Below are 20,860 nucleotides of genomic sequence, written 5' to 3' on the forward strand. Positions count from 1 at the left end.
TTTGTTTGTTTATTTATATATATATATATATTTTTTTTTTGAGGCAATTGGGGTTAAGTGACTTGCCCAGGGTCACACAGCTACTAAGTGTTAAGTGTCTGAGGCTGGATTTGAACTCAGGTCCTCCTGACTCCAGAGCTGGTGCTCTATCCACTGTGCCACCTAGCTGCCCCACTGTTTGTTTTTTTAAAGCATAACTATTATCTGATTTGATTCTTACACTAACCCTTGGAAGTAGGAGCTATTATAATTTCCATTTTACAGATAAAGAAGTTGAGACAAATAGATGTTAAGTGACTTGCCCAAGGTCACACAGCTAGCAAGTGCCTGAGGTCTGATTTGAACTCAGGTCTTCCTGACTCCAAGCCCAGAGCCCCATCCACTTCGCTACTTGGCTTCCTTTAGATAACATTTTGCATTATTGTTTCCCCTTCATTCCCAAAAAGGACCATGACATCGGGTGATCTCATGACTTGCAAGGAATTGGATTTAAGTGAGGCAGAGCTGTGCAAGGTCACTAACCTCAGTCTCTTCTCCAGAGTCATCTGGGTCTAGTGGCAAGATATATATCTGGACAACTGGAGATGACCCCAGATGTTTAAGGCAATTGGGGTTAAGTGACTTGCCCAGGATCACATAGCTATTAAGTGTCAAGTGTCTGAGGCTGGATTTGAACTCAGGTCCTCTTGAATCCAGGACAGGTGCATGATATATTTCTATAGAAAAGGAAAGCTGCAAACCAATAACCAGGTTTTTCTCCTTCACGATTATATCTGGGCAGCTCCGGTTCTGGGTGCAGAGAGCTACCGCTATAAATCCTGCCCTTCCCAGATGCCTGTGTTAGATCTAGAGTTAGAGGGGGGCCTCAGAGGCCACTTATTTCAAGTTCCTAAAAATGAAGCTTCATTTTACAAATGAGGAAACTGAAGTACAAGGAATTTATATGATTTGCTCACAGACATACACTTAGTAAATATCAAAGGAGAGATCTGAATCAAGTCCTTTGACTCTCAAGACAAAGTTCTTTCTGTTGGTGCTAGGTTGCCTACTCCCCTGTAAATGGGCACTAAAGGTGTTGTGTGTTTCAGCTTCCAGCTAGGTGTTTTGTAAGGCACCCACCTGGCTTAGTAGGCTAAGGTTCCCCCAAGGCATAGAATCAGATATCAAGGAGGGAGAGAAAGCAGTCTCTCAGATCGGTGGATGGTCAGTCTGCTCCTGGTCATCAGACGTCAAAGAAGCTGGGAAATGTAATCAGGCAGTAGAAAAACCACATCGTTTGCAAACAGGACCAACCTGCACCTTTGACTTTGAGGCCTATAGCCTCTCTCTGGTTCGTCATATTTTTAGCTAGACCTCTGGGAAGTTTAATAGGAGGCTGAGAGTCATGGGGCCCCTGGGTCTAAAACATTAAGGGTAGTTATGCCTCAACCCAGTGTGGGTGAGGACACTCAACAAGCCTGTCACGGAGAAAGACAGATGAAATCAACCTCTAAGGGGCAGCTAGGTGGCGCAGTGGATAGAGCACCGGCCTGGAGTCAGGAGGACCTGAGTTCAAATCCAGCCTCAGACACTTGACACTTACTAGCTGTGTGACCCTGGGCAAGTCACTTAACCCCAATTGACTCACTAAAAAAAAAGAAATCAACCTCGAAGGGTAGACCACATCACACCTGACCCCAGAGGTGTCACATCCCTAGCACAACTGCCTCTTGCCTTAGATGTCAACCTTAGTTGGCATCTGATGCTCTATGGTTGAGCACCCCAGGCCTCAATCTTCAGAGATAGAGACAAGGTTGACAGACTTATCTGATTGAAGGGCCAACATCCATCCACATTTGTGGGAAGGAGGGTGTTGCCAGCAACTCAGAACTTGAAGAAGACTCGAGTTCCATTGTCATTGGGGGGGGGTCAGAACTCATTTCCCAAGAAGGAAGGAAATGAGTTGGGCCCAGGGCAAGAAGTGGGAAGGAGATGAGCTTGATAAGTGAGAGAATCTGGATCAAAAAGAGAATCTCTACTACTCAGATGAGAGCCCAGCATCATAACTGTCACTCACACTTTGCACTTTGGTCAATCGTGTGAAAGGTTAAGCCCCATGACCTTTCCAAACCCTTCTTCACTTATTGTCTGAGCCTTAAAATAACCTTGTGAGATAGCAATTCAAGTCAATCCAATTATTAAGTACCAACTCCATGCCAAGCACTGGGGGGTGAGGACAAAACCAAAAACTAAGCAACCCTTGCCCTCAAGACACTTACACACTACTGGGGAAAAACCACAGGTACATAGACAAGTAAAAATGAAGCCAAGGAGGAGGGATCATCATGGTAACAATGGAGAGCTGCCTCTGATGCTTCCTATCTATGGCCTTAAAGAAAGCACTTAACCTCCCTTGGCCTTGGTTTCCTTATCTCTTAAAAGGAAGGAGTTGGGATTAGAGGGCCTTTGACATCTCTTCCCGTTTTAAAGTTAGAATCCTAAAACAAAGTCAGAGAGAGAGAGAGAAAGAGACAGAGAGAGAGACACACAGAAAGAGAGAGAGAGAGAGAGAGAGAGAGAGAGAGAGAGAGAGAGAGAGACAGAGAGAGAGACAGAGACAGAGACAGAGAGAAAGGGAGACAGAGAGGGAGAGAGAGACAGAGACAGAGAGAAAGGGAGACAGAGAGAGACAGAGAGACAGAAAGAGAGACAGAGAGAGAACACACTAAAGACAGGAAAAATCAGGACACACTGCTAGGAGGAAGTGGTACTTGAGATATAAAGGAAGTTAGGTTACCATGGAGAGATGCTCTGGACTTGAGGTTAGGAAGATCCAAACTCAAACTCTATCTCAGACACTTACTGGCTGTATAACCCTGAGCAAGTAATTTAACCTCTCTGAGCCTGTTTCTTCATTTGTTAAATGAGGGGTCGAGCATACTGGCCTAAATCTCTGACCTTAAAATAATCATTACAAGTCACTTTTTTTCTAGAATGTAAAGGTCTACAAAATGCTTTATTCACCATGACCCTGAGAGACAGACATTGCAAGCACACTTGCTTGTTTCTATTTTAGAGAGAAGGAAAATGAGTCAAAGAGGTTGTGATCAGCCGGCTGTGAGCTAGTTTCAGGGCATGGTATATCTGTCCAGTGTCAGAGTCCAGTGCTTTTTTTCATTACCCCTAATAGCCTTCCTAAGCCTTTTGTCAGAGGGGAAATCGTTAATAAGAGGAGAAATAATAAAAGTAATAGTAAAATTTTCGATGTTTGAAGAGTCTGTAGTTTTGTAGGTATGGGGCATTCTCTTCCCTGGCACTGATTGCAACTCTTCCATAGCTTTGTAGATGGCCTTTGAGAGTTGCTGGGACAAAATACACACATATACATACATATGTATAAATACACACATATATTACCACTCAATGACTAATCTGATGGTAAATTTCTCCAAAAGGCTGGTCTTTGGACAATGATCTACTTTCCTTTCCCAAAGCCTTGGCTTTGGTTTAGTGGGACTGTCCAGAGAAGAAGAAGCTTTGAAAACCCTGGGTAGCCTCCATGCCATGAGGAGATAGGTAGGAGGTCTGATTTGAACTCAGGTCCTTCTGAATCCAGGGCCAGTGCTTTATCCACTGCGCCACCTAGCTGCCCTGAAAGTTCCTTTTAGATCCATGAAAGAACGAGTAGCAGACATTTATGTTGTGCTCATCTATTTCCCTGGAGTATGAGGCAGCTTTGTTCTGGGGATCAGAGGACTTGAATTCAATTACTGCCTCCATCGATTGCTGTCCAGATGACCTTGAGCAAATCACTTGGCATCTCCATAAGAAATGACTTAAAGAGTTGGTTTCAGAGAAATCTGGGAAGATTTGGATGAACTGATACAGAGTAAAGTGAGCAAAACCAGGAGAGCAATGAATATAATGACAACATTGTGAAGACAAAAAAACTTTGAAGAATTTAAGAGAGCTCTGATCAATCCAATAACTACCCACAAATCCAGAGGATCCATGATGAAGAATGCTACCCACCTCCTGACATAGAGGTGGTGGACTCAAGGTGCAGAATGGACATGGTGGCACCTGAACTGAGCCTTGAAGGATGAATTGGATTTCATCAAAGATGGGAGGAAAAAAAACAAGCAAAGAGGAAGGCTTATATTTGATTAAAAAGCAATTTCCTCAAGGGCAAGACCTGCTTTATTTTGGTCTTTTTATCCCCATCACCTAGCACAGTTCTTGACATATTGTAGATTTTTAATAAATGCTTGTTGTCAATTGAGGGTAATAAGAGCTAACAATCACACAGCCCTCTAAGGTTTGCAAATCACTTTATAAATATCATCTCATCTGATGCTCACAACAACCCTAGGAGGTAGATGCTGTTATCTCCACTTTACTGGTGGGGAAACTGAGGCTGAGATGAAGTTAAGTAGTTTGTCCAACTAGTTTAAGTTTTTGAGGTAGGATTTGAATTCTGGGGTATTTCTAACTGCACTGAATGTCTAGACACGTCTACCCAGCCTGTGGGCTGCTTCCCAGGTCCAGTCAAGGTAAACAGGCCCTTTTCTTCCTCCTGCCTCGCTCACAGCCCACGGGCTATTAAACCACAGTGATGTCACTACCCTTTTCGAAAGCACAATCCCTGCTGCTGTGGAAAAAAGATTGTGGTCCTCGAATCGCAGGCTATCAACCAGCTGTTCAGATGGGGAAAATTTGTTCTGCCTTCATTGCCCCTACCTCTCTACCTGAGGAGAAGATGAGAAAGAAACAGGAGCTTGAAGTTTAAGAAAAACAGGAGTCTCTCTGTTGCCCAGCAATGAGGGACTTTGAGAAAAACTATCCATCATTTATATGGCTTCCTTTAACAGGGAAGTCTGCCTGGGGCAGGAGGTTGAGGGCTCCTGGGCATTAGGGAACCTCTAGAGGATTCCTTCTCACACTTTTTCTTCCAACTTGGGTAGGAAGGGCTGGTCCTGCACTCTGGGCTACCCTTTGGCAAAGCCCTGGCCACTTTGGGCAAGTGGCCTCCCAACAAAAATGACTGGGCAAGGCAGAACTGAATCACAGAATGTTAGAGTTGGAGGGGACTGACCAAAATGGAAGCTGTGATTAATAGGCTAGAGCTAAGAACTAAACATCAGAACTGAAAGGGACCTTGGAACACTGAATGTCAGAGAGCTGGGTGAATGCTTAGAACACAGAATGTCAGTGTGGAGGAGAGCTTAGAATGTGGAATGTTGGGGCAGCTAGGTGGTGCAATGGATAGAGCACCGGCCCTGGATTCCAGAGGACCTGAGTTCATATTCGGCCTCAGACACTTAACACTTACTAGCTGTGTGACCCTAGGCAAGTCACTTAACCCTCATTGCCCTGCAAAAAAAAAAAGAAAAAAACAGAACGTGGAATGTCAGCTCTGGAAAGGATCTCAGAACAAAGAATGTCAGAGCTGGAAAAGACTTTAGAGCAGCGCTTCTTAAAGTATGATGTGGGGTCCCTTGGGGGTGCCTGAGACCCCTCCAGAGGATCCATGAGGTCAAAATACTTTTTATAATCATATCAAGACATTTTAATGTCTAATACAGTAGAGCTCAAACCCATATAAACAAAAGCTCTTGGGGAGGGGGACAGCAAGAGGTCCTCAATCATTTTTGAGAGTGTAAAAGGGTTCTGAGCCCTCAAAATTTGAGAACAGTTGCCTTAAAAGTGTAGAATATCAGTCCTAGGAGGAGCCTTGGAACATAGAATATTGGATCTAAAAGGAACTTTAGGGGCAGCTGGGTGGCACAGTGGATAAAGAACCAGCCCTGGATTCAGGAGGACCTGAGTTCAAATCAGAGCTCAGGAACTTGACACTTACTAGCTGTGTGACCCTGGGCAAGTCACTTAACCCTCATTGCTCTCCCCCCCCCCCAAAAAAAAAAGGAACCTTAGACCATGGAATGTCAGATCTGGAAGGAACCTTAGAATGTAGAATGTCAGATCTGGAAGGAACCCTAGAACATGGAATGTCAGATATAGAAGGAACCTTAGAACATGGAATGTCAGACTTAGAAAAGGACTTAAAAGAGAGGACGTCAGCTGGATGTAAGAATCAAGTTCCACCCACCTGGCTGTAGAGATGAGGAAATAATGACTGTAAAGAAATGCTTGGATAGGGACCAGCAATTTTCCATTTCAACAGAGGGTTTGAACGAAAGGAAATGGGTTTCAACTTTAGCAAGAACTATTTAATTAAAAAAAAATGAGGAAGAATGATGTGAAAATGAGTGTGTTTAACTGGGGAAAAGGTTACTAAGGGAAATTGCTTAAATCTCTGTCCCGGGAAATGTTTCAACAGAATAATCCTTTAGATTGGCACAGGGATTTGGTTATACTTTCCAAACTCCTGAAACACACACAGCAGCTCGTTAGATTCTCCCAACTTCCCCCGGCAGCTCCTTAGGCCAGATTTGTATCAAATCACTAATGTTTCTCAGCAGTGGGGAGAAGCTAACTTCAAGGTCATAAAACCCGAAGATTAACCGCAGGAATGAACAACATTGTGTCTCCCCGTCTGTTAGGCAGTCTCTAGCAATGCTTAAGGTGGAGTCTGGCCTGGGGGCAAGATTCAGTTGAGGTCCCCTCAAAAGAGGCTTTGATCCTCCAAGCTAACATGTGCCCCCGACTTGGCACAAGAAATCCCTATATGGGGGGACAGCTAGATGGCACAGTGGATAAAACACTAGCCCTGGATTTAGGAGGACCTGAGTTCAAATATGACCTCAGACACTTGACACTTACTAGCTGTGTGACCCTGGGCAAGTCACTTAATCCTCATTGCCCCGCAAAAAAATAAAAAAATAAAGAAATAAAGAAATGCCTATATCGTGATGAACAGAGCAGTTTTCTGGCATCAAAAATCCTTGAAATTCTAAGTTAATTACATGGTGCAGTCATTAGGACACTGGGCCAGGAGTTGGGAAAACCCAGAGTTCAAGGCCAGCCTCATACACTTATTAGATGTATGACCCTGAGCAAGTCATTTAATATCTCTGTGCCTCAGTTTCTTCATCTGTAAAATGGGGGTGATACACCTACCTCCTAGGGTTGATATGAAGATTAAATCATATGATTATAAAGCACTTTGCAGTTGAAGTACTACATAAATGCTAGCTCTTATTCTTTTTTCCTTTTTTTTTTTTTCTGGGCAATGGGGGTTAAGTGACCTGCCCAGGGTCACACAGCTAGTAAGTGTCAAGGGTCTGAGGCCGGATTTGAACTCAGGTCCCCCTGAATCCAGGGCCAGCGCTTTATCCACTGTGCCACCTAGCTGCCCCTCTTATTCTTATTAATAAATGTTGACCTTCCAAAGTCCTATCAAAAAATGTCCCTCCTTGAGTCTTAGATGGCTGCCTGCTTTGCTTCCTTTTTTAATTTTTTTTTCATTTTTTTAGCCCTGAGTCCTGGAGGCAGGATGGAGGAGGCACTGGCTCTGGAGTCAAACTCTGCTTCCTGTTATTCTCATGTGACTTTGGGCAAATCCTTTACCCTCCCTGGGCCTTAATTTCATCATCTGTAAAATGGAAAGATTGAAGTAGATAAACTTTGAGATTCCCACCAGTTCTAAATTTATGATCCTATGATTGTCTCTTATAGTATAATAATATTCCTTTGTATTTATGGAATGATCACTAGCGTAGGACAGTGGATAGATTCAGAGTCAGGGAAGACCTCGGTTCAGTTCTAGCCTCGTGTACTTACTAGCTGTGTGATCTCGGCGAGTCACTTTGTGACTCAGTTTCTTCATCTGTCGAATGAGGGTGTTAGACTAGATAGTGTCAGAGGTCCCTTCTAGCTCTAGTATTGGAGTCTATAACCATGTAACCTCAGGAATTCTGTCTGAGTACTCTACAGCTCCTTATGGGAAGAGAGAATAAAACTAGTCAAAATCCCCATTCCCTATCACTTCAAAGCTTTTTGGTTTGGGGCTCACTCTGCCTCTTTGTCAGGGGTGAGCAATGATCAATATCCTTCTCGTAGGGGAATGCCTTAGGCAGTGCCAGGTGTTAACAAATAGCTGAGTCAATTTATGGTCTCAGAGAATGATCTGGAGAACAGAGAGGCTAAAAATGATTTTGCCTAGGGCTTTCCCATCTCTACAAACTATAGTATGTATTCTCTCTCTCTCTCTGTCTCTCTCTGTCTCTGTCTCTGTCTCTGTCTCTCTCTGTCTCTCTCTGTCTCTCTCTGTCTCTGTCTCTCTCTCTCTCTGTCTCTCTCTCTCTGTCTCTCTCTCTCTGTCTCTCTCTCTCTGTCTCTCACAAGCCTTGAGAATTAAGTGGTGCCGTGGTGGGGGCAGCTATGTGACACATCGGATGGAGCACCAGCCCTGGAGTCAGAAGGACCTGAGTTCAAATTTGGCCTTAGATACTTATTAGCTGTGTGACCCTGGGCAAGTCACTTAACCCCCACTGTTTTTTTCAAAAAGTCATTAAGTAGAGTGAGTGATCTCCAATTTTACTAATGTGGAAATTGAGATTCAGAAAGTAGAACAGCATGCCCAGGCCGAAGGAGCATCAACATTCAACCAGCCCCGTGGCTCTGGCAGCCCTGTAAGCTTAGAGAGAGCCACCAACCCTGAGCTAACAACCCCCTTCAGAGAGAGTTCACCACCCAGAGCCAGCTCCCCCAGCATCCCCTAAGACTTTTCTCCATTATGACTCACTGGAAGGGTGGGGGTGTTAGTTTCCTGGCCCTCCTACCTCTTCACAATCTGATGTTGGGGGATGGGGGTAGGGAGTAAAGGCTGAGATCAGGGCAGAGCCCAGAACACTCTCTGCACTCTGATTCTCAAAGACAGACAAGACAGGGGATGAGGAGAGAGTGGTTTGACTCTGGGAAGAGGAGACCATGGAAGGAAGATTCTGGGATAATCACTTCAATTCAACATACTCTCACTGTGGCCAAGGGGAGGGGCATGATGGGGCAGGACAGGGGACTGAGTTTGAGAGTGAGGAAAACCTGGGTTCAATTTCTACCTTTAATCCGTCCTGGCCATGTGACCTCCACCAGTCATCTAAGATGTCATGTACCCAGGCACTTCTCTATCAATGAATCCAGCCAGGAAGCATTTATTAAACACCTCCTATGTGCTTGGCACAGTGAAGATACAAATACAAAAGCAAGCAGCTTCTGTCTTCAAAGAGCTTATATTGAGGAGAAAAAGTATGCATATATAATAACAGATAACCTTATACAGCACTTTAAGGTTTGCAAAATACTTTACAAATATGATCTTATCTGATATTATTTATCCCCATCTTACAGATCAGGAAACCGAGGCAAATGAGATTAAATGACTTGTCCAAAGTCACATAGCTTACATTCAAACTCAGGGTCTCCTAACTCCAAGTCCAGCTATCTCTCCACTGCACCACCCAGCTGCCTATGCATAAGTTTATTCAAAACAAATACAAAGAAACAGAAGGTAATGATCAATGGTCCTGCCTAAAATGGTTGGTCAGAACAAGCAGGACACTTAGAGTCTCCTTGGTCTTAGATGTGAGATCTCTCTACTAATACAGCCTAAGCCCACATTAGCTGTCTTAGTGGTTCTATCAGAGACCATGGACTCGTAGCAGGCCTTCAGTCCAAGAAAGTCCTGTTCTTTTTCAGACAAACTGATACCAACCCCTGCTCTCCCTGGCTTGAGTTTGTGAAATGAATTTTTGAAGGCAAGTGTAAGGCTTTATATTTTCCCCCATTTAACTTAGGCCTAATGTTGGTCCATCAATACCTTGTGGAAGCCTATCATCCAATGGTCACCATGTCCTCCTCCTCTTCTTCCTCCTTCTCTTTCTCCTCTTCCTCTTTCTCCTTCTCCTCCTTTGCCTTTTCTTCCTTCTCCTTTTCCTTCTCCTTCTCCTCCTTCTTCCTCTTCTTTTCTTAGAGAGGTTGACTAACTTGCCCAAAGTGACATAGTTAACAACAGTCGAGCTGGACTCAAGCCTGTTTATACTCTATAACCTTTTCTGGAGGTCTATGACCTCCAGATCCTGCTCTGGTCATCACCTTCCTGCTACCGTCAGTCAACAATTTCCTGCTTCCTCTGAACAAAGCTGTGTGAATAATATAAAGGAGGGTAGCACACTAACTGATCATTGCAGTGACCTGACTTCAGAAACCAGAATGAAGCCTCTTGCCAGTGAGGTGGTGGACTACAGGTGGGGAATGGGGCATACATTGTTAGACATGGTCAATGTGTGAATTTGTTTTGGTTAGCTACTTTTTTGCTACTGGAGAAGGTTCTGTTGGGCCTGGGGAGGGGGAGGGGTCATTGGGAAGTGACAGTGGTGTTAAAAAAAAAAAAGGCATCACAAAATAGTGAAACAACAGAACCTTGTGCTAGACCTCAGAGGAGAAGGGTCAGGGTTTCCCATACACACAATCCCAGAATCTCTACCCTTTCCCTCCCGCTCCACATCAAGCATTCAGCACACTCTGTTCTTTCTTCCACCCCCTAACATATGCACACTGCAGGAAACACTCTGATGTCTTATACTGCCTTTAGGGGTAGGATTTTGAGGTAGAAGGACCCTGAGATAATACAATGTCCAGGCTAAAAGAGCCATCAAAGACATAGGATGTTAGAGAGAGAACATAGAACTTCAGTGTTGGGAGGGACTTTAGAAGCCAGAATCTGACAGCTGGGAGGGACCTTAGAACACAGAACCTGAGAGGTGGGAGGGACTTTAGAACACAGGAGCTCAGAGGTAGGAGGGACCTTAGAACAGAGAACCTCTGAGCTGGGAGGGACCTCAGAACATAGAACTTCAAAGTCAGAAGGGATTTTAGAATACCGAACCTTAGAACTGGTAGAGACCTCAGAACATAGAACCCTAGAGGTGGGAGGGGCCTTAGAATACAGAATGTCAGAGTTAGAAGGGACTCGGAAACCATTTTGCCCCAAACCCTCATTCTACAGATATGGAAGGAAGTTGCCCAAGGACACACAGTTTATAAGTAATAGAGCCCAGGATTTGAACCCAGGCCCTCTGGTCCAGTGCTCTTTCCCCCCTTTGCCTTTGTTTCACTTTTCCTTTCTCTCAGTTGATTCTCTAGAGTGGAATGAAAGACCTGGGTTGCTGAAGGAATTTTCTACATGATAAGTGAAAAGATATCATTTGGAGTGAGGAGACTCAGCTACCCAGGAGCCTATGAGTTGGCCAAAGGGAGGAAATATGTAAGAAAGAAAAGGCACAGTATAAGCCCCTACCAGGAGCCTTTCTCCTTTAATTCTAGTGTCTTCCCTCTCTTAATTAGTCCTTAGTTATCCTGTATGTAGGCTGCTTATATCCATTTGTTTGCATGTTGTCTCTCTGCCATTCAATTTTAAGCTCCTTGAGGGCAAGGTCTGGTTTTTTGCCTCTTTTGTATCCCCAGCACTTAGTACTACCTGATACATGGTACGCACTTAATAGATGCTTTTTTTTTTTTTTTTTTTTTGGTGAGGCAATTGAGGTTAAGTGACTTGCCCAGGGTCACACAGCTAGTAAGTGTTAAGTGTCTGAGGCCAGATTTGAACTCAGGTACTCCTGACTCCAGGGCTGGTGCTCTATCCACTGCGCCACCTAGCTGCCCCTTAATAGATGTTTACTGACTGAATCCCTACCATCCCTACACCATTAGCCCTGTTGAACATTATATGTCTCATGAGGTTAGGCAATGATTGTAACTGGTCGCAGAAAATATGAAGACTAGAGTTCAAATCCTCAGTTAAAATCCAGCCTCAGACACTTGACATTTACTAGTTGTGTGACCCTGGGCAAGTCACTTAACCCTCATTGCCCCACAAAAAAGGGGGAAAAAAGACTAGGGCAAAGAAACAGATCAATAATTGCCCAGTAGCAAATGAATCTCTCTGCCAGTGGGCCTGGAGCTGAATGGGGCAATCAGGGAAGCCCTCCTGCAGGGAAGGGCCAAGCTTGGAGGAAAGACCTCTATGTAAACAGATATCAGGGCTGTTCCTTTCTGTACTGGTGCCCTCCGTCCCACCCCACCCCCTTCTCCACCTGAGGATGCCCACAATGATCAATCTGACATCCACCTGAACCACAGAACCCAGTGGTGCTCGCTCAGCACCCAGCTTCCCCTCCCAGCCACTCTCCCAGGTGTGAGCTGAGCCCCGGAAGGCTGTCAGCTGTGGGCTTCCGGCCAAGTCACATGTGGGTGCGTTCTGAGTAACTGATGATGGATGGCTAAGTCACGGTCCTGGGGGTTGAGGCTGGATGGGAAACGTGCATTCAGCATGGTGTGTGTGTGTGTGTGTGTGTGTGTGTGTGTGTGTGTGTGTAGGGGTCTTTGATTATCAATGGAAACACTCATCTCCAATCCCTGACAATCTGGTAAAGCAGGCAGCTTGAGGTGGAGAAAGGAGATAGAGAAATATATACTCCAGGAAAAATAGATAAAAGGGGGAAAGGGACTCCCTGTCTGCCCTGTAGTAATATTACCCCACTTCCTAAGAAACATAGGGTCATAAATTGAGAGATGATGGGCCCCCAGGGGCCTCAGAGGCCTAACTTCTCACACAGCCAGATAACATAGCTATTCCAGGTCTCCCTGGCTCCAGTCTTCAGTTTGAATCCAGCCTTAGACACTTACTAGCTGTGTGACCTTGGGCAAGTCACTTACCCTCTGTCTGCCTCAGTTTCTTCATCTATAAAATGGGTATACCAATAGCACCTATCTCAAAGGGTTGTTGTGAGGATCAAACAAGATCATTGTAAAGCGTTTTACAACCTTAGAACAAGATAGAAATGTGACCTATTATCATTCTCCTTCTTTTGTAGCCTGACACCTGCCCAACTCTTTTGCATGAAAGTGCTGGAGGGAGCTGGAGGGGTACAGACCTTAGGACCACAGATTTGGAGCTGGCAGGGACCCAAGAGACCATGTGGTCCAACTGTATCAATTTATAGATAATGAAACTGAGGGCCCAGAGAGGCTGCCAGTCAATCAACATACATCTCTCTCTCTCTCTCTCTCTCTCTCTCTCTCTCTCTCTCTCTCTCTCTCTCTCTCTCTCTTTCAAGGCAATGAGGGTTAACTGACTTTCCCAGGGTCACACAGCTAGTAAGTGTCAAGTATCTGAGGCCAAATTTGAACTCAGGTCCTCCTGAATCCAGGGCCGGTGCTTTATCCACTGTGCCACCTAGCTGCCCCCAACATACATCTCTTATTAAAGGTTTACTATGGGTCAAGGGCTGTGCTTAAGTCCTGGGAAGATACAGAAAAATTCCAAAATAGTACCTGCCCTCAGGAAGCTCACATTCCATTGGGGGAGACAGCATATTGGCGTATACAAGACCCATAGTAGATACAAGGGAACTTTAGAGGGAAAAGCAGTAGCAGAGACCAGGAAAGGAACCCCTGAGGAGGTGGTATCTAGGCTGGGTCTTGAGGGAAGGTAGGGATTCTAAGTAACTTCCTCAAGAAGACACAGGTAGTCAGTGTCAGAGGTGGGATTGGAACGAAGGGTCTGTGACTCTAGACCTAATGATCTTTCCATTATACCACACTCTCTCCCAAAAGGGGCAACTAGGTGACTCAGCAGATAGAGCATCAGGCCTAGAGTCAGGAAGATGAGTTCAAATCTAACCTCAGACACTTACTAGCTGTGCAATCCACTTAATCCTGTTTGCTTCAGTTTCCTCCTCCGTAAAATGAGCTGGAAAAGGAAATGGCCAACTACTCCAGTATCTCTGCCAAGAAAACCCAAAACAGAGTCATGAAGAGTCTGACAAAATTGAAACGACCCAATATTCCTCCCAGGCCTCTGCCAGAACAGGTCAGGTGAGTGCCCCCTAGGAGCTCACATTGATTTCTCTGCCTCTAAATATATACCTTTCAGCATGGCCAGAGCCCTTCTGGGAAATTCTTAGAATGTGGGAAGAAACATCTCAAAGACAATACACTGGATGTTGCTTACTAACCTGGGACTTAGCCAGCCCCAGCCCCCAATCCTCAGCCTGTTCCCTGAGTCCCTGGAGCAAAGAGCAGCCAGACTTTCACCAGACCAATTTAACTTAAAGATGAAGATGTCTCTCAGGTGATCAGAACGAATTTTTTTTGTTGTTATTTGTCACAAAACGCTTCTTTCTTTTGATTATACCTTTTTCTGCTCCCTCCCTTTTTTTTGCTTTTTGTTTTTGTTTATTTAGAATTATTTTCCCAAATTACATGTAAAAACAAATTTTGACATCAATTTTTTAAAACTTTGTCTTCCAAATTCTCTTCCTCCCTCCCTCCCCATCTCCCCCAAGAACTCAAGCAATTCAATATGTTATACATGAGTAGTCATGCAAAACAAGAAAGCATTTTAAAGAAGCTATTAGATGCCAGGCATATAAAGAAACACCAAAAACGGGTCATGCCCTCAATCAGCTTAAATTCTATTGGGGTGAGGGGCAGCTAGATGGTGCAGTGGATAGAGCACCGGCCCTGGAGTCAGGAGGACCTGAGTTCAAATCCAGCCTCAGACACTTAACACTTACTAGCTGTGTGACCCTGGGCAAGTCACTTGACCCCAATTGCCTCACTAAAAAAAAAAAAAATCTATTGGAGTGGGAGTGTGGTGGAGGTGGAGAGAATTCAAGACATATCTAGAAGAGATAATCGTAGCCTCAAAAGGAAGGGCACTAGTGGGCCAGGGTCACCCAGAAAGGTGGGATTTGACTAAGTCTAGAAGGAAGCCAGGAGTTCTAAGAGGTATGGGGTGAGTCCAGAGAACATTCCAGGCCTGGGAGATATCACTCAACATCAAAAATGATAAACATTTGTTAAACACCTACTATGGGGGTGGGGAGGGCAGCTAAGTGGCACAGTGGATAAAGCCCCGGCCCTGGGTTCAGGAGGACCTAAGTTCAAATCCGGCCTCAGACACTTGACACTTACTAGCTGTGTGACCCTGGGCAAGTCGCTTAACCCCAATTGCCAAAAAAAAAAAAAAGATAACTTGCAGCCCGTCCTGACAGAAGAAGGGATGTTCCAGTTCCTTCTCAATAAAATATTGAGTCAATAAATGTCTCAATAAATATCCAGTCCCCGGGCAGCTAGATGGCGCAGTGGATAGAGCACCGGCCCTGGAGTCAGGAGTACCCGAGTTCAAATCCAGCCTCAGACACAACATTCACTAGCTGTGTGACCCTGGGCAAGTCACTTAACCCCAATTGCCTCACTAAAAACCAAACAAACAAATAAATATCCAGTCCCCAAGGGGCAGCTAAGTGGTATAGTGGATAAAGCACCAGCCCTGGATTCACAAGGATCTGAGTTCAAATACTGCCTCAGTCACTTGACACTTCTAGCTGTGTGACCCTGGGCAACTCACTTAACTTCACTGCCCCACCAAATAATAATAATAATAATAATAATAATATTCAGTCCCCAGTTCAATAAAGACTGTAAATACATCTCACAAGAAGCTACATGAGTGTCTACTATCAGAGTGTCTGCTTATCCCACTTTTCACAAAGAGAATGAGAATTCACAATGAGAACCTTGAACTTAATCTTAGCCTTGGAAGAAACCTTGGAGCTGCCTATCAATCAATCCATCAATCAATCCACCACCGAGTGGACTAGGTGGTGGGGAATACAAAGATTAAAAAAAAAAACCACAATAGTGCCTATCCTCAAGGAGTTCTCATTCTATACCTAGCCCTACCAGTATCTGCAAGTCAGCATGGTGTAATGAAAAAAGCACTAGCCTAGGAAGTCAGGAAGACTTGGGTGGGAATCCCACCTCGGACACTACTGTATGAACCACAGCAAGACACTTAACCTCTCAACCTCAGTTTGCCCATATATAAAATGGGTATGATGATATAGCACCGAAGGCACAGGGAGAGTCAAACAAGAAAAGCTTCCACTGTCAACCAATACTAGTCTTCCAGTCTATGAGGACAAACCCAGCACCTCTCAAGATAGCCATTTCCACTTTGGGACCCCATTCTTGTTAGGAACTTCTCCCTCTCCCTGACGTCAAGTCTTAATTTGCCTCGTAACAGCTTCCACTGACTGCTCTCATTTCTGTCCTGTGGTGCCTCTGAAGAATAAGTCAATTTCCCCAGCTATCTCAGCCCCACCCAAGTCTCTTCTCCAAAGTCAACACCTTCACTTCCTTAAACCCAGAGCTTCCTCTTCAAGGCTCTCCACAATCCCAGTGGTTCCTTTGGGGAAGCTCTCTGGTTTACCAACGTTCTTCCGAACATGTAGCACCCCAAACTGAGCATCATCCTCCAGCTGTGGTCTGACGGTAGCCCATATGGTTCTTGTGGTCTGACTGGCCTGGCCAGATCCTGTGGCCAGTCAAGTTTATCTCATCAATGTTCCTTATCAACAGCTTTGTCCCAAAAGCTAGATACATCATTGTTGGCTTCCATCCAGAGTTATAAATCACAAGTCTCACAGTCACAGTCACAGTCACACATACACACACACACACACACACACACACACACACAGAGCAGTTTTGTATAGAAGATAAAAAGACAAATCTAAACAGATAGAAACAACTAGGTGGCTCAGCAGATAGAGTGCTGAGCTTGGAGTCAGGAAAATTTGAGTTCGAATTCAGCCTCAGATATTCACTACCTGTGTCGCCCTGGGCAAAGCACTTCACCTCTCTCTGCCTCGGTTTTTCTCAACTGTAAAATGGGGCAAATTATAGCTCCTACTTCGCAGGGTTATTGTGAGGATCAAATAAGATAATATTTGCAAAGCCCGTAGCACATAGTAGGTGTTCAGTAGATGTGTATTTATTTATTTATTTTGTTGCTCTTTTTTAGAGATCACACAGACAACTCTGGGCCTCTATTGCTTTATCTGCAAAATGAGAGGATAGGAATAATGATTTCTAGTGCTCCTTCCAGTTCTAACATTCTGTATTCTGAGGCCCCCTTCTGCCTCAGACAATCTATGGCCTAGGCAGTTGGGTAGAATAGTGGATAGATTGCTAGAGTTAGAGTCAGGAAGACCGCCTCAGTCACCTACCAGCTATGTTACCCTAGGCAAGTCACTTAACCTCTCCCATCCTTAGTTTCATCTTCTGTAAAATGGGTATAATTATAGCACCTGCCTCACAAGGTTGTTGTGAAGATTAAATGAGATCGACCAATAAACATTTATTAAGTGAGCACTATGGGCCAGGCACTATGCTAAATACCAGGGATACAAAAAGAAGCAAAAGACAGCCCCTGCCCTCAAGAAGCTTACATTCTAATGGAGGAGATGATATGCAAGCTGCATACAGGATAAATAGGAGATAATGAAAACAGGGAAGGCACTGGAATTAAGAGGAGTTGGGGGAGGCCTATAGAAGGTGGGATTTTGGCTGGGCCTGAAGGAAGTCAGGGAGTCAGTAGTTGGAGTGAAGGAGGAAGAATATTTCAGGTATGGCAGACAGCAAGAGAGGTGTCCAGTATCCAAATGTCTTGTCTTGTTCGTGCAAGAGCCAGGAGGTCAGTGTCATTGGATCAGGAAGAATATCCTGGGGAGTCAGGTATAAGAAGACTGGCAAGGCAAGAGGGGGCTAGGTTATGAAGAGCTTTGAATGCCAAACAGAGCATTTTATATTTGCTCCTGGAGGTGATAGGGAGTCACTAGAGTTCATTGGGGGGAGGGGGCATATGTGACATGATTGGACCTGAACTTCAGGGAAATCACTTTAGTGGTTGAATGGAGGATGGATTGGATTGGGGAGTGATTTGAGGCAGACAGACCCAGCAGGCTATTTCAATAATCTAGCCATGAGGTAATGAGGGTCAACATCAGGGTGGGGACAGTATTAGAAAAGAGGGGTCAAATTCAGGAGATGTTACAGAGGTGACATCAACAGGCCTTAGGAACAGATTGGATTTGGACCGCGAGAGATAGTGAGGAATAAAGGATAACTCCTAGGTTTTGAGCCAAAGGGACTGGGAGGATGGTATTAACCCTCAACAGCAATAGGGAACTTGGATGGTGGGGGGAGGCTTTAGGGAGGGAAGACAATGAGTTTTGTTTTGAACATATTGAGTTTAAGCTGTCTACTGGACAATCAGGTTCGAATTGTGTGAAGGCAGTTGGAGAAGCAATAGTGGAAATCAGCAGAGAGACTGGTTCAGGACAGGTAGATTTGAGAATCATAAGCATAGAGATAGAGACAGGCAGAGAGAGACAGACAGACAGACCCGCAGGCAGGCAGAGACAGACCCGCAGGCAGGCAGAGACAGAGACAGAGACAGAGACAGATCCATGTTAGCTGATAAGCTCACCGAGTGAAACAGTACAAACTGAGAAGAGAAGAGAGCCTAGGACAGAAACCTAAGGGACACCTACAGTTAGAGGGCATGATCTGGAGGAAGATGAAGCAAAGGAGACACAGAAGGAGCATTCGGAGAGGAAGGAGGAGAATCAGGGAGGGGTTGTCTCAAAAACCTAGAGAGAGGAAAGTGTCAATAAGGAGGTAGTGATCAACAGTGTCACAGGCTGCAGAGAGGCCAAGGAGAATGAAGATTGAGAAATAAAAGGATTTGGCAACTAAGAGATCATTAATATCCTTAGAGATAATGCAAAAAAAAAAAAGGCTCTTTAGCTGCTACCTACTGTTATTATTATTATTACTGTGTTCTAAGGGCTGTCCCAGATCTTACATTCTGAGTTCCAACGACCATTCTAGCTTGGACATTCTGTGTTCTAAAGTTCCTCCCAGCTCTGCCAATGAATGATTCTAAGATTAAAAATAAGGACCAAGGGCAGCTAGGTGGCGCAGTGGATAGAGCACCGGCCCTGGATTCAAGAGGACTTGAGTTCAAATCCGGCATCAGACACTTGACAGTTATTAGCTGTGTGTCCCTGGGCAAGTCACTTAACACCAATTACTTCACAGAAAAGAAAAGAAAAAGGACCCAATAGAACGAAATATTTTCGTGTTTCCCAGGGCAGGGAATTTCTATCTCCGTCTCTTCCTTTCCCTCCCTCCCTGTCTCTTTTATCTCTCTTATCTCCATCCCTCTCATCTCGGTCTATGTCTGTGTCTCTGTGCACATCTCTGTCTCTGTCCGTCCCTGTATCTATCTCTCTCCCGGTCGTTTTCACTCGGTCTCTCTGTCTCTGTCTCTCTCTCTTGGTCTATCGGTCTCTCTCCCTCTCATAAACACACAATACCCAGGTATTCTAAGAAAGAGGAAGAATATTCATGTAGGGCAAAGGAAATACACGTCTTGAAGAGCAAAGAGAGCTGAGCTTTGATGGAGCCAGGTGTTATCTGTGAAATACGGATCACTCCGGAACAGATGCTAGATGAAAGGGGCTGTCTTCCTTCAGTCAGAAAGAAACCATCCTCCTTCGGGGAGCAGCAGTCCGCTGAAGAAAACAGAACCCTCGAAATCCAGAGCCACCTTAGGGACTTTCGAGTGAGCCGGGGGAGAAGAGAGGGCAGAATGAAAAGGACACGCATGGAATTTCAGCTCTGGGACCGCCAGGTGCAGCCGATGCAAGTTTGCCCGCCTCAGCTCCCGTTTTTAGGAGGCTTTTCAAAATTGGCCGGACTTCCCTCCGAACAATCTTGGAGGGAGGGAGGGAGTGTGTTATTCTCACTATCATTAGCCCCACTTTCTAGAAGGGGGGAACCAAGGCCCAGAATGATTAAGGACTTGTCCGTCAGCACCCGGCGCACAAGAGTCAGCGCCGGGATCCAAACCCCACGCTTTCCGGGCCCGGGCACAGTCAAAGCTTTGGAAGGCATAGGATCCTAACGTTCGTTCGCCCCCGCGGTCACGCTGAGACGGCGTTGTCCCGGGCCGCCTCCGGCCCAGCCAGATCAGATTTTCCGGCCCCCTGTGTAGTCCCACGAAGACCTCCTGGGGTGGGGGGGTGATCTACAATTTGCGCCCGGCGGGAGCTCCGGACGCGCGTCCCCCAGAGCCGCGTCAAAGCGGCTACAGTTGGAAAGGGCTTCTAAGGGTGCTAAACTCCCCCAGTGACGCCTGATTGGGAGCCATCTACCCTAACCCCATCATTTTACAGATGAGGAAAGTGAAGCCCAGAGAGGTACATAATTTGTCTAAGAACGCACAGCTCGTAAGTAGCAGAGCTGGTATTCAGCTCAGGTCCGCTATCCTCAGATTCAGGGCCCTTACCTTTACAGAGGGAGAGAAAGGGGCTGGGAGCGTAGGACTGAATGGGAAGGGGCGCGGGGCTGACTTGGAGGGGCGCAGGGTTCTATCTATCTCCACTAGGAAGGGAAGAGAAGGAAAAGCAGCGGCTTCAGAAGCCAGAGATGAACTGCAGCCACCCACCTGGCTGGGTTCCGCATCCCCCACTGCCCAGAGCAGAAATCCGACGGCGAGAGCAATCCAGGCGGTGGCGGGCTCCATCCCGGAGCCCCTGGTGGAACGGGGCGGAGCACGGCACGTTCCACTGCAGTCCGGGCTAGGAAGGGCCGCCCAGCTCGACTCCTTGGACAGAAAGCGAAAGCTGCAGCCTGGGGCAGAGACAGCAGGCAAGTAGAGGGGGCGGGAGAGCTCTGCCCCCAAGAGGCGGTGCGAACGGACAGACCCGCCCGGAGAGGTAGGCCAGAGCCCTACGAAGCCCCCCCTCTCCTCGTCTGCCTTGCCCTCGCCTCCTCTCGGAACCTAGACTACGCACTGTACAAAGTATCTCCTGGCCCTGCCCAGCATGTGGTGGGGAGGGGTACAGTGCGGGCGGAGGTTTGGGAGCGTTAGGAAACGAAACCTTTGCGAGCCTGTGCCTCCAGCTACCCCCTCCCCCGATACCTCCCTTGACCCTTCCTGATGCCGTCCAGGGCCCTGAATCGGCACGTCTCTCCTCTGAGATCCTAGGACCGAGAGGACCTG

The 20,860-nt window shown here is 45.9% G+C and overlaps 1 protein-coding gene across 3 annotated transcripts in view; it reads right to left on the reverse strand.

The window, feature by feature from the left end:
- Window positions 1-20,558, reverse strand: part of TNFRSF1B (TNF receptor superfamily member 1B) — a 61,148-nt gene extending 40,590 nt beyond the window's left edge. For 2 of the 3 annotated variants that reach the window (XM_043998886.1, XM_043998884.1), the window contains exon 1: window positions 20,303-20,558. In XM_043998886.1, the coding sequence (XP_043854821.1) occupies window positions 20,303-20,380 (78 nt within the window). In that variant the 5' untranslated portion in view covers window positions 20,381-20,558. Of the gene's footprint in view, window positions 1-9,757; window positions 10,122-20,302 lie in introns of those variants that run through there. The other variant, XM_043998885.1, reaches the window with a different exon arrangement.
- Between the last annotated feature and the right edge of the window lie 302 nt (window positions 20,559-20,860).

Source organism: Dromiciops gliroides, chromosome 3, assembly GCF_019393635.1.
Source record: "Dromiciops gliroides isolate mDroGli1 chromosome 3, mDroGli1.pri, whole genome shotgun sequence".
Lineage (NCBI taxonomy): Eukaryota > Metazoa > Chordata > Mammalia > Microbiotheria > Microbiotheriidae > Dromiciops > Dromiciops gliroides.